Consider the following 14,049-nt stretch of genomic DNA (forward strand, 5'->3'; position numbering starts at 1 on the left):
CCCCGTGTCTGCACGGGCTTCCTCCCACGCTCCCAAAGATGTGCGGGTTAGGTTGATTGGCCGTGCGCAAGTCAGGAGGATTAGCAGGGTAAATACATGGGGTTACGGGAGTAGGGCCTGAGTGGGATTGTCGTCAGTGCAAGCTTGGTGGGCTGAATGGCCTCTTTCTGCACTGTAGGGATCTATGATGGAAATACCACTGCACCACCGCCTCCTACAAGTCGGGTTACTGCACTTGGTATCAACACTGCTGGGCTAGGGAAGGAAAATTCTCATTCGAAATTACTATCCAGTAAACTTAGATGGAAGTATGGACCAGAGGACTAATCTCTTGGCAACACTCATAGCCAAGTTGAAAGTATTGGCCACTTGTTCAAGTGAATGAAGGATGCTTGTGGAACCTACAGCAGCAGTCAGTCAAATCTTCGAGAGTGGAGGATTGGGGAAAGGGGCAAAGGAGAAAGCTGGAAAGAGAAAATGTAACTGTGGGCTTACCACTTTGTTGAAATGGTATTTGCAGTAACCGCAGTACTTCACGTTGTCAATCTCAGAGCCCTGTTCTTCACACAGCAGGCCAGCCATCTGAGCACTGAGGAAAAGATAATCACATGTCAGTTACACATCTAGATTTCACAAAACACCAAACCACAGAACATCCCAGGTCAACCGGACACTCGGTGGCTCTTTAGCAAGTCCGAGATCATGATCCCTCACTGCTTGTTGTGGAACGGTCTCCAAAACGAACGTCACAGAGCAACCTCGCAAGTGAGCGAGATCCTCCACGAGTGATTAAATTGCTAAGAAGAAAGTTTTCACAAGTTCAATTACTCTGTGTTGTTGAAAACCACATAGTACCCTGAACAAAAATGCATTCATTCCAGGAATAACCTGCATTTATATAGCACCTCAATGCAGCAAAACAATGTCGGGACACCATACAGGAGCGTGATCAGAAAATAAACCCGATAGCCGCTTTCCCCATGTCCCAAGATGGTGATTTGCAGATGCTGAACAGAAAATCTCTCAAGAGCATCAAGAATATTTGGAATTCTCTTCCCCAGAGAGGGGTGGAGGAAGGCAGGATCAATGAATAGTCTTAAGGTAGAGGTAGATAGATTCTTGATTAACATCGGGGTCAAAGGTCATCAGAGGTAGATGGAATGCGGAGTTAATGCCATACGCAGAGAAGCCATGATCTCATTGAATGGCGGAGCAGGCTCGAGGGACCGAATGACCTACTCCGGCTCCTAGTTCACATGTTTGTGTGAACGGAGGAGAATTAGGGCAGGTGCGTGGATGCACCTGGAAGAAGATGGAGAAACAAAGGAAGGGAATCTAGTAACAGGGTTGAGGTAGTGGGAAGGTGAGGGCTGATGTGGAGAGGATCCCTGACTCAGGGAGCTGTGATCCAAGACAAATTGGAGGTTGGAGATAACACATGAACCTATCAGGATTCTCAGGGAGACTACATTAGGCCACAAAGACATAGAACGGTAGACACAGGACATTCAGCCCCTCGAGCCTGTTCTGCCATTCAATGAGATCATGCCTGCTCTGTGGCCTAATTCCACGTACCTGCCTTTGGCCCATATCCCTTAATATCTTTGCTTAACCAAAAATTATCGACCTCAGATTTAAAATGAGCAACTAATCTAGTATCAACTGCCGTTTGTGGAGGAGAGTTCCAAACTTCCACCACTCTTCTTTCTTTAGGAGTGCTTCCTAACATCTCTCCTGAACACTCTGGCACTAAGTTTTAGACGATGTCCCCTAGTTCTAGAATCTCCAACCAGTGGAAACAGTTTCCCTTTATCTACCCTGTCTTTTCCTGTTAGTGTATTTTGAAGACTTTGATCAGATCACCCCTTAACCTTCTAAATTCTATGGAAAGCAGGCCTAATTTGTATAATCTCTCCTCACAGTGGAACCGCAGGTATCATTCTTGTACACCAAAAGAGAAAAAATGCTGGAAAATCTCAGCGGGTCTGGCAGCATCTGTAAGGCGAGAAAAGAGCTGACTTTGAGTCCAGACGACCCTTTGTCAAAACTTTTATCCAGCCTTTGTCACTCTTGTAAACCTATGCTGTACTCCCTCCAAGGCCTTCCTTTGGCGTGGTGCCCAAATCCGCACACAGGAACTCCAAGTGGGGTCTAACCAGGGTTTTGTGTAGCTGCAACACAACTCCTGCGTCCTTATACTCCAGTCCTCTCGATATAAAGGCCAGAATTCCATTAGTCTTCTTGATTATTTTCTGCACCTGTTCGTGGCATTTTAAAGATCTATGTGCCTGAACCCTCGGGTTTCTTTGGACATTTATTGTATCTAACTTCATACCATCTACAAAAGTACCTTGACTTGTACTTTTACAGTCCAAAATGTGGATAACCTCACACTTGCTCAGATTGAAATCCATCTGCCACAGTTTTGTGCAATGTTCCTCAGCAATGTCCCTTTGTAATGTTACGCCATCATCTACACTGTCCACAATGTCGCCTAACTTTGTGTCATCAGCAAATTTGGATCCATGTCTTTCTATTCCATTATCCAAAGTGTTAATAAATCATGTGAACAATTAAGGCCTGGACACAGATCCTTCTGGAACAGCACTAGTCACATCCCAGTAATTTGAGTACCGATTATCCCTACTTTCTGTCGCCTGCCACTCAGCCAATTTCCCAGATAGGTCAGTAATTTGCCCTCAATTCCATAGGCTTCTATCTTAGTTAGTAAGTCTCATATCAACAGATCCAGACAGACAGATATCCCTTTGCCAACTTAGCAATACTCTCTGGTTAAATGATCGGCCTTGCTCGGAATACATTTTTTTACCTTAGAAAGGCGCTATATAAATGCATGCTGCGGTTGAAACTGGGGTTTATCATTAAGTAGGTGCAGACAAATTGATGCACTATCATTGCTGAAATGTGTAACACTTGGAAAACTGACAGCTAAAGGCAGAAGATTCCCATCACAGTTCCTTGGATTACTTGAATGGGTGTAAATTGAGAGAGGTGGATATTCAACGAGATCTTGGAGTCCTCGTGCATCAGTCGCTGAAAGTAAGTGCACAGGTACATCGGGCAGTAAAGAAGGCAAATGGTACGTTGGCCGACATAGCGAGAGGATTTGAGTAGAGGGATAGGGATGTTTTGCTGCAATTGTATACGGCATTGGTGAGGCTACATCTGGAGTATTGCGTGCAGTTTGGATGTCCTTGCTATAGAGGGAGCACAGTGAAGGTTCAGCAGGCTGATTCCTGGAATGGCAGATCTGTCATATAAGGGGAGACTAAGTCGGTTAGGATTATATCCACTGGAGTTTAAAAGAGTGAGAGGGTGGCACAGTGGTCAGCACTGCTGCCTCACAGCGCCAGGGACCCGGGTTAGGTACCCAGCTTGGGTCACTGTCTATGTGGACTTTGCACATTCTCCCCGTGTCTGTGTGGGTTTCCTCCGGGTGCTCCGATTTCTTCTCAGTCCAAAAATGTGCAGGTTAGGTGAATTGGCCATGCTAAATTCTCCCTCAGTGTACCCGAATAGGCGCCGGAGTGTGGCGACTAGGGGATTTTCACAATAACTTCATTGCAGTGTTAATGTAAGCCTACTTGTGACTAATAAATAAATAAACTTTTAAACTCATAGAAGCTTATAAAATTCTGACAGGGTCAGACAGGGTAGATTCAGAAAGAATGTTCCCAATGGTGGGGGAGTCCAGAAATAGAGATCATAGTTTGAGGGTCAGGGGTAAACCTTTTAGAACTGAGGTGAGGAGACATTTCTTCACCCAGAAGCTGGTGAATGTGTGGAATTCACTCCCACAGAATGTAGCTGTTGTCTGATTTCAATGAGAAATTACAGATACCTCTTGAGGCTAAAGGGATATTGGGGGGGGGGGGGGCGGCTGCGGGGTGGGCGACAGGCGCGGGGGGCAGGGGGCGGGCGCGGACGCGGAGGGGGGGCGCGGAGGGGGGGCGGGCGCGGAGGGCGGGCGCGGAGGGTGGGCGCGGAGGGCATGGGGCAGGCACAGAGGGCGGGTGCGGATGCTGGGTCCGGCGTGGGTGTTGGAGGGCGGGCGCGGCGCGGGCAGGCAGGCGTGGGCGGAGAGCGCAGGTGGGCGTGGCGAGCGCGGGCGGGCGCAGAGAGCGCGGGCGATCGCACTGCTGGAGCGCAAGAAAAGCGACTGTATGCTCGGGAATGAAACAGATGTAAATCATGCCCAGACCAGTTGAGGAATTAAGTTTCCCAATAACGTACCTCAGCATTGACCTCGGGGCACCAACACTGCCCAACCTGCCAGTGCGACACTCTTTAATTCCCTGCACTGGTCAATCACCCGCCATCACTAATCTGCAGCTGAATGAAGGATGGGTTTGTGCTGTGGGCCCACAGGGCCTCAATTAACTCTAATTAATTCCACGCTTAAACTTTCCATACCTGTTGCTGTGTGCTGGATCTGATTGCAGAGCTCAAATACTAATTACCAGGGAAGAGAGATCCTTCTGTGCAAGGGAGCAATAAGGTTCATTTTTAACTCCCAAGGCCTGAAGTGGGCTCGTACTTAGTATCTGTCTGGGTGACAGAACAGGGGGACAGGTGGGGAGAGGCTGGTATGAAGGCAACTGCGGAGAAACGAAAGGACTAGTTCGGAGGTCAAGTAAACAACCTGCATTTATATAGCGGCGTTAAATATGGTAAAACATCCCAAGGTGCTTCACAGGAGCTATCCCAACAAAATTTGATCCTGAGCTACATTAGGACAGGTGAGCAAAGCTTAAAAAGGTACATTGAACCCCTAGAGTGCAGAAGGAGGCCATTCAGCCCATTGACTCTGTACTGACCACAATCCCACCCAGGCCCTATCCCCGTAAACCTCATTTATCCTGCTAAACCCCTGAACTCTTAAGACAATTTAGCATGGCCAACCTAATCCGCCCATCTTTGGAGTGTGGGAGGAAACTGGAGCACCCGGAGGAAACCCACGCAGACACAGGGAGAACGGTGCAACTCCACACAGACAGTGACCCGAAGCTGGAATTGAACCCAGGTCCCTGGCACTGTGAGGTAACAGTGCTAACCACTGTGCCACCGTGCTGCCCATCTTTGTGGAGGCGGAGAGAGGAGAGAGGCAGAGCGCTCTCGGCAAGGATTCTGAGCTTGGGGCATAGACAGCCGAGGGCACGGTCATCAATGGCGGAATGGTTAAAATTGAGGAAGCACCAAGGGGGCAGAAGTATTGTCTGCAGTTTTGTTGTCCTTATCTGAGGAAGGATGTCCTTGTTATAGGGGGACTACAGCAAAGGTTAACCAGGCTGATTCCTGGGATGGCAGGTCTGTCATGGGGAGAGATTAAGTCGGTTAGGATTATATTCACTGGAGTTTAGAAGAAACTTAGAAAATTCGAATAGGTTTAGACAGGATAGATTCAGAAAGAATGTTCCCAATGGTGGGGGAGTCCAGAACTGGGGTCATAGTTTGAGGATAAGGGGTAAACCTTTTAGAACTGAGGCGAGGAGAAATTTCTTCACCCAGAGGATGGTGAATGTGTGGAATTGACAACCACAGAAAGTAGTTGAGGCCAAAACATAGTGTGATTTCAAGAAGACATTAGATATAGCTCTTGGGGCTAAAGGGATATGGGGGGGGGGGGGGGGGGGGGGGGGGGGGGAGAGTGGGAATCAGGATATTGAATTCGATGATCAGCCATGATCAAACTGAACGGCGGAGCAGGCTCGAAGGGCCGAGTGGCCTCCTCCTGCTTCTATGTTAAGTATGGAGAGCCAGATCTATTTTGATGTTTTATGATTTGTGGAGCTGCCTCCAACCTCCCTTCATGGCACTGCAACCTGCTGCTCCTTTCTCCATCATTGATCCTATCTGATTTACAGGATTCTGGGCTCGATTTACCGTGTCATGTAACTGTGATTGCTGAGCGTAAAAGTTATAAAATTGAGGTGTGGCACAGTGGTTGGCACTGCTGCCTCTCAGCGCCAGGGACCCGGGTTCAATTCTGGCCTCAGGTCACTGTCTGTGTGGAGTTTGCACATTCTCCCCGTGTCTGCGTGGGTTTCCTCCGGGTGCTCCGGTTTCCTCCCACAGCCCAAAGATGTGCGGGTGAGATGGATTGGCCATTGTAAATTGCCCCTTACTGTTCCAAGGTGTGTAGGTTAAGGAGGTTAGCAGGGTAAATATGTGGGGTTACAAGAATAGGGTGGGCCTGGGTAAGATGTTCCATCGGAGTCGGTGCAGACTTAATGGGCTGAATAGCCTCCTTCTGTATCTAGGGATTCTATGAGTTGTGGGCCCAAGAGCTAATGAAGCCAGTGAGAATAGGAGTGCTGGGTGAGGCAACCCCAGGGCAAGGGAGGCCTAAGCCTTCTATGTGGGGCTGCACAATGCAAATGACAGGTGCTGTTCTGGCCTTTCTTCCAGCTGCCGGCAGCTCTGGCCTGTTGGGGTAGACACCACTGCTCCCCTTGTTCAAAACATCTGTTAAAATAGCAGAGCCGGGAGCCAATTACATCACTGGAGCCCAATCAGAGAGGACGTCAGTGGATGGTGAGTATCTGAGCTAGAAACCCGGGGTTCAACTCCTACTCCAGGACTCAATGGTCAAGGAGGGCAAGTTCACAACACGGCCGAACAGCTACCAACTTGGAAACCTTTCCACCGTACGCCAACGGGAAGAGGGAGAAAGATTCCTGGTCAGCCCATGTGATGGAAAGAAATCGGAGCCTCTGCATCGCTATCCATAGCTCCAGACTACAGCACGCAGGTAAAAATGTAGGTTGCCATAGTAACTCGGACTCCCTTGGGTAGGGGGCCTGTTGTCTCCAGGTTGATGTGGTTCCAGTTGGTGCCAACTAGAAGGGGTTTGGTGCCAATTCCAGATGGGGTGGATTCAGAACCTTTCTCCTTATCCTACCCATGGGTGGTGGTGCTGCCTTTGAACTGAAGGGGTCACCCAATCTGAATATTTAAAGGGGACACATCGGCTTGGGGTTGTCAGATTGGAGTGTGAAAGGAGTGAACGGGTCCACCACTCTACATGAACCTGGCTTGTCAGGCCAGGTGGAGCTAGTTAATACGGACAGCCAGTTCCATGACAGCAAAGGTCAGCGTCTTCCCCATGAATCCTGAGATATCAAGATTAGGTTGCACAGTGGTTAGCACTGCTGCCTCACAGTGTCAGGGACCCAGGTTCAATTCCCAGCTTGGGTCACTGTCTGTGCGGAGTTTGCACGTTCTCCCCGTGTCTGCGTGGGTTTCCTCTGGGTGCTCCGGTTTGCTCCCCCACTCCAAAGATGTGCAGGTGAGGTGGATTGGCCATGCTAAACTGCCCCTTAGCGTCCAAAGCTGTGTAGCTGTGTAGGTTAGGGGAGTAAATACATGGGGCTATAGGGAAAGGACCTTGATGGGATGCTCTGTTGGAGAGTCAGTGCAGACTTAATGGGCTGAATGGCCTCCTTCTACACTGATGGCATACTATATGAATAATAAAACTGTACAACATAGGGTCAAGTGATTTGGCCAAACTAGTCTGCACAGACGCTAATAATTCAGTTTCTTATCTCATCCGGGTCATTTCAGCAGTTCAGTAAATCTTTATATTCCATCACACTCTCGTGTACGCATCTTATTTCGTTTTGAAACCATCTAGTCTATTTGCCTCAACCACTCCCCGCGGTAGAGACTCTACATTCTAACTACTCCGAGTAGAGAAATTTCTCCTTAAACTCCCATTGGCTTTCACAATAACAATCTAAGGGCGGCAGTGATTAGCACGGCTGCCTCACAGCGCCAGGGACCGGGTTCAATTCCAGTCTTGGGTCACTGTCTGTGTGGTGTTTGCATGTTCTCCCCGTGTCTGCGTGGGTTTCCTCCGTGTGCTCCGGTTTTCCTCCCACAGTCCAAAAATATGCAGGTTAGGTGGATTGAACATGCTAAATTTGTGCCCAAAGATGTGTGGGGTTATGGGGTTATACACTCTCACACGGCCATGGTGGGATGCTCTGTGGGAAAGTCAGTGCAGACTCAACGGGCCAAATGGCTTCCTTCTGCACTGTAGGGATTCTATGATTCTATCTTGTATTTATGGAACCTTTGAGTCTTCAATTCTCCCACAAGTGACACCAATCTCTCTCTATCTACCCTGTGTGGCTCTTTGTTCCTACTCTTCAGGAATGTATCATCATTTCTGTACTTCTTGTGGAGTTCAACCGTGCCTGGAGGCATCAGCTTTACATCGAGGGGTAAAAACTGGGCTTCGTGAGGTGAAAAAGATTCTAGAGATTTTCCAAAAATATTCTCACCAAGTGACGTGGAAGGCCTGTCGACACCCGTGCCGGTTACAGGTCATGCAGGCTCCCGTGGCTGCTTTGCTCTCCCGACCTTGCTCTTCACAGAGGTAACAGGTCTAAAAACCAAAGAGAAGAGGGAATGACAACTGTTAATCAACACCTTAATTCATAGAATCAAATCATAGAATCCCGACAGTGCAGAAGGAGGCCATTCAGCCCATCGGGCCTGCACTGACTCTCTCCGACAGAGTACCTTACCCATGCCCTCTTCCCCCAACCCTATCCCCGTAACCCCACACATTTCCCATGGCTAATACATCTAACCAACACATCTTGGGACACAAAGGGGCAATTTAGCACGGCCAGTCCACCTAACCTGAACATCTTTCGGACTGTGGGAGGAAACCAGAGCACCCGGAGGAAACCCACGCAGACACGAGGAGAATGAGACAGTGACCCAAGCCAGGAATTGAACCCGGGTCCCTGGCGCTGTGAGGCAGCAGTGTTAACCACAATGCCACCCATTCTCAATTCCTTTCCGTCAACACACCCACGAGTTTCATTTCCAGTCATGCCACTGGGCCTGTAAAGCAGCCTTTGTCTGTCTTGTGCTCAACAGCTCCTTGGGCAGAAGGTTCATCAGTACTTACACCCGAGAATAGCTACATCATTAAACTGTCCTCAATTCAACCATTAGATCATCAGGAACACAAGATCACGGGGAACGAAAGAGACTCACACTTGCTACCATTTCCTTCATAGAATAGAATCATAGAATCCCTACAGTGCAGAAGGAGGCCATTCGGCCCATTGAGTCTGCATCGACCACAATCCCACCCAGGCCCTATTCCCATAACCCCACATATTTGCCCTACTAATCCCCCTGATTCCAGGGTCAATTTAGCATCGCCAGTCAACCTAACTGGCACATCTTTCAGACAGTGGGAGGAAACCGGAGCACCCAGAGGAAACCCACACAGACACGGGGAGGATGTACAAACTCCAGACAGTGACCCGAGGCGGGAATTGAACCCGGGTCCCTGGCTCTGTGAGGCAGCAGTCTTAACCACTCTGCCATCCCTTTCCTATCACACTTTAATTGGCTGGAAAGTGCTTTGCAATGCTCTGAATTTTAAAAACGGCATTGTAGAATTGCAAGGCTCTCTCTCAGTTTCACTGGTACAGTGGCGAGCACTGCTTTGAGGTACATTACTGGGGAGCTTACCATAGAATACCAGCAGCTTAACTTCATATCTCACTCTACACTTGACCTGGGAAGACTCGAATGCATTTCATTCCCTTGCAATCGAATTGCTGCCCTTAACTTCAACTCATCAGACTTCATTCCCACACTAAAATAAAACTGAGGTAATCAGCGAGAAATGTTCCCAACGTATACCAGGACATTTCCAGTCATACTACTGGTCGCTAACAAGTAGCTTTGAAGGTCACGCACCCAATAACTTAAATCTTTAAAACAGAGGCCCTAGTAGCGTCTCCGCCATATCTCACTGTCACTACAAAACTGTCAGTGATCATCTTTTAAATTCTTTCAAAGTATTTTTGTTTCGCTGGCTAGACCAGTGTTTATTCCCCTTCCCTAATTGTCCCCCGAGAAGCTGGTGGTGAGCAGTCCGTGTTGTGTAGGTACACCCACAGTGCTGTTAGGGAGGGAGGTCCAGGAAGTGGGGGGGGGGGGGTGGTGTCGTCGTCGTCATCTAACAACAACTTGCATTTATATAACACCTTCAACATCGTAAAATATCCCAAGATACTTCGCAGGAGCCCTACAAGGTGGTGTTAGGGCAAGTGTTCAAAAGGGCAATCAAAGAGGTCGGTTTAAAAAAGAAAGAGGTTTAGAGAGGGAATTGCAGAGCTTAGATACATGAAGAGGCTGGGAATAGAGGGATATGGACCGCGTGGAGGCAAAAGGTCTTTAGTTTAGAAAGGTGCCATGTGTCGGCACAGGCTTGGTGGGCTGAAGGACCTGTTCCTGTGCTGAACTGTTCTTTGCTCTTCGGGCCTTAGCAGCTGAAAGCATGGCCTTCGATAGGTGTAGTCAGGAGCTGAGCCAACCACTGGTCCTTGTGCAATGAATGGCTTCAGCAGTGAAAACCTATCTCAGTGAGATGTCATAAAAGAAAACTACTGTTTGCTGAAGCTCCTTGGTTAGGGGAAGGAGCTTTGTCCAGAGTTCACTATCCAATGGTTAGTGCTGGAAATGTACATCAGGAAGGACAGGGTCAGATTTAGTTGGACAAAATAGATTCCAGTGACAGAATGTTCAGTAACCAAAGGTCACACATTTAGGGTATTGGTAACAGGAATGGGAATCAAGATGACAAAATACTTTTTTATGCAAGTTATTTATGCAAGTCAATAAAAACTTTCAAGAAAGAATTGGACAAATACTTCAAGGGGAAAGGTTTGCAGGACAACGCAGAAGAAACAGGGATTAACTGGATAGCTCTTTGGATGAGCACAATGGGCCAAATGGTCTAGCTCCAATCACCATCGAGACTTCACATACAAAGAGAACAGCAAAGTTGTAACTTACATTCAACCACATTCCAAGAATGAGCACATTCAAGTGAGGAGGGAAAAAAAATGACAAGAATTTAGAGTTAGTCAGTCTGTTAAGAGGCAGGGACACTCAACAGACCAACGATTTGAAGGGGTGGGATATTTTTAAATTCCACTACATTCAAGAAGGTTTTAGATGATCATTTGAATAGAAACAATGTGCAGGGGTACAGGGAAAAGGCAGGGGAATGGCACTAAGTCATGATGCTTGTCATATGAGGAACGGTTGAGGATTCTGGGTCTGTACTTGTTGGAGTTTCGAAGGATGAGGGGGGATCTTATTGAAACTTACAGGATACTGGGAGGCCTGAGTAGAGTGGACGTGGAGAGGATGTTTCCATTAGTAGGAAAAACTAGAACCAGAGGGCACAAGCTCAGACTAAACGGATAATCCTTGAAAACAGGTGAGGAATTTCTTCAGCCAGAGAGTGGTGAATCTGTGGAACTCTTTGCCGCAGAAGGCTGTGGAGGCCAGGTCATTGAGTGTCTTTAAGATAGAGATAGATAGGTTCTTGATTAATATGGGGATCAGGGTTCAAGGGGAAAATGGGGATGAGAAAAATATCAGCCATGATTGAATGGCGGAGCAGACTCGATGGGCCGAGTGGCCTAATTCTGCTCCTATGTCTTATGGTCTTTTGAAGAGCCAGTACAGACACGATGGGCCAAATGCCCTCTTTCTGCACCGTAACAATTCTGTGATTCTGCTTTTTAACAGTGGCCCAGGACTTTTCTTTACAGAGTTGCGGCAAATGGAAATCATTTACGGATCACGGAAACAGCATCATCCTTGCATGACACTACAGCATCACCACAGCCCTCAGCTTGGAGAGCATGGCGCCATTACCTTGTTGAAGCGTTCGTGGGGAACATACTGTAGCACAATGGGCTCCATACTGATAACATTGGCAAACTGTACCTCTGGTACGTACAGAGCACAGACTACGTGGGCCCAACCTACAGAAAGGAGACAGAAAAAGCAGCATGAAGACAGGCATTGTACTCATTTTACCTGTTCAGAAAATAACTTGCATTTAGATAGCACCTTTCAAAACCTCAGGGCTTCCCAAAGTGCTTTACAACCAATGGGGTAGTTTTATTTTTGACATGTAGTCACTGTTGCAATGTGGGAAATGTGGCAGCCAATCTTTGCAAGCTCCCACAGAACAGCAATGCCAGCTCATCACAGAAGCAAATAACCTGTCTTGTGTTGTTGATTGGCGGCATGGTAGCACAGTGGTTAGCACTGCTGCTTCACAGCTCCAGGGACCTGGGTTTGATTCCCGGCTTGGGTCACTGTCTGTGTGGAGTTTGCACATTCTCCTCGTGTCTGCGTGGGTTTCCTCCGGGTGCTCCGGTTTCCTCCCACAGTCCAAAGATGTGCGGGTTAGGTTGATTGGCCATGCTAAAATTGCCCTTAGTGTCCTGATATGCGTAGGTTAGAGGGATTAGTGGGTAAATATGTAGGAATATGGGGGTAGGGCCTGGGTGGGATTGTGGTCGGTGCAGACTCAATGGGCCGAATGGCCTCTTTCTGCACTGTAGGGTTTCTTTCTATGATTGAGCACTATGCCTTGATCAGTGCGTGGGGTAGAACTCTCCCAGCTCTTCTTGGCAGTGGCACAGTGGTTAGCACTGCTGCCTCACAGTGCCAGGGACCCGGGTTCGATTCCCGGCTTAGATCACTGCCTGTGGGGAGTCTGCACATTCTCCCCATGTCTGTGTGGGTTAGCTCCGGGTGCTCCGGTTTCCTCCCACAATCTGAAAGACGTGATTAGGTGCGTTGGCCGTGCTAAATTCTCCCTCAGTGTACCCGAACAGGCGCTGGAGTGTGGCAACTAGGGGATTTTCACAGTAACTTCATTGCAGTGTTAATGTAAGCCTACTTGTGAAAATAGATAAATAATATAATGCTGTTTATGTCCACCTGAGAGGCACATATTTAAACATCTCATCTGAAAGACAGCACCTCAGACAATGCAGCATGCCTTCAGTACTGGCACCACAAGTGTCAGCCTAGATTATGGGCACAATTTAATGTAGGCGACAGGGTTCTCACCCATAGGCTGGAGAGCCAGCGAGAGCCCCACTGTGCTTCCTTTCTGCTGAATTAAGTGCAATCATACACTCAACCGGGCAGTGGCGGACCTACCCCGTGATCAAAGGACCCAGCTGGCCGGAATCCCATCCTCCAGGTAGAGGCTGGCAGCTGTGCACTGTTCTGCAATGCCACAAGTGGTCGCTGCTGGTAATGCAACCTACCAAGGTCCAGGATCACCCGGCCCACGCCTTCACCCTGGAACCTGCAAACAAAGCCATCGGTTTGTGTTCCAGCTTCCTGCAATGGAGCCTCCATCACCAGCGATTGGCTGGCAGCAACAGGATGAGACCCTCATGTGGGCATTAATTGCCCAGTTTAGATCTTCAATTGGCAGCAGGGCAGGAAAGCTGCCCATGAGCCTTCCTACCTTGGACTTATTCAAGGCAGCATCTCGATCCCAGCTTGACTAAATGGCCCAGGCCACTAAACACCCCACTGAGGGGGGCACTAGATTCCACCTTAAAATATTGTCTAAAGTCTTTTTTATTTGTTCATGAGGTGTGGGCGTCACTGGCTGGGCACTCCTGAGGGCATTTCAGAATCAGCCACATTGCTGTGGCTCTGGAGTCACATGTTAGCCAGACGGGTAAGGATGGCAGATTTCCTTCCCTAAAGGACATCAGTGAACCAGATGGGTTTTTACGACAGTTGATAACGGTCTCACGGCCATCCACGTTTTTGTTGAATTCAGATTTAACCATCTGCCATGGTGGGATTTGAACTCTGGTTCCCAGAGCATTACCCTGGGTCTCTGGATTACTAGCCCAGTGACAATATCACTACTCCACTGCCTCCCCTGGGGTTTGATATCATAACTTTCTGAGTGAATGGTAGAAGTGCTACAGAGTGAGCCCCTTGCCACTTCCTCTCCGCTCTCTAAATCGGTTTCTCCTTCTTCCCCATTGGATCAGCCCCTATAGACCATCAATAACAGCCATTTCGTACAGCTGTGCAACATCTTGGCACGATTAATGCGTGGAATTACACGAATAGGGCCTGGGTGGGATTGTTGTAGGTGCAGGCTCGATGGGCCGAATGCCCTCCTTCTGCACTGTCGGGATTCTATGA

General features: G+C 48.4%; 1 protein-coding gene across 8 annotated transcripts in view; it reads right to left on the bottom strand.

The window, feature by feature from the left end:
* Positions 1-14,049, bottom strand: part of LOC144500760 (protein AF-10-like) — a 213,661-nt gene that overhangs the window by 173,605 nt on the left and 26,007 nt on the right. For all 8 annotated transcript variants that reach the window (XM_078224169.1, XM_078224166.1, XM_078224162.1 and 5 more), the window contains exons 4-6: positions 11,728-11,837; positions 8,310-8,413; positions 496-589 (exon numbers count right to left, since the gene is read on the bottom strand). In XM_078224169.1, coding sequence (XP_078080295.1) covers positions 496-589; positions 8,310-8,413; positions 11,728-11,837 — 308 coding nt within the window. The remainder of the gene's footprint in view (positions 1-495; positions 590-8,309; positions 8,414-11,727; positions 11,838-14,049) is intronic.

This window comes from Mustelus asterias, chromosome 11, assembly GCF_964213995.1.
Source record: "Mustelus asterias chromosome 11, sMusAst1.hap1.1, whole genome shotgun sequence".
Lineage (NCBI taxonomy): Eukaryota > Metazoa > Chordata > Chondrichthyes > Carcharhiniformes > Triakidae > Mustelus > Mustelus asterias.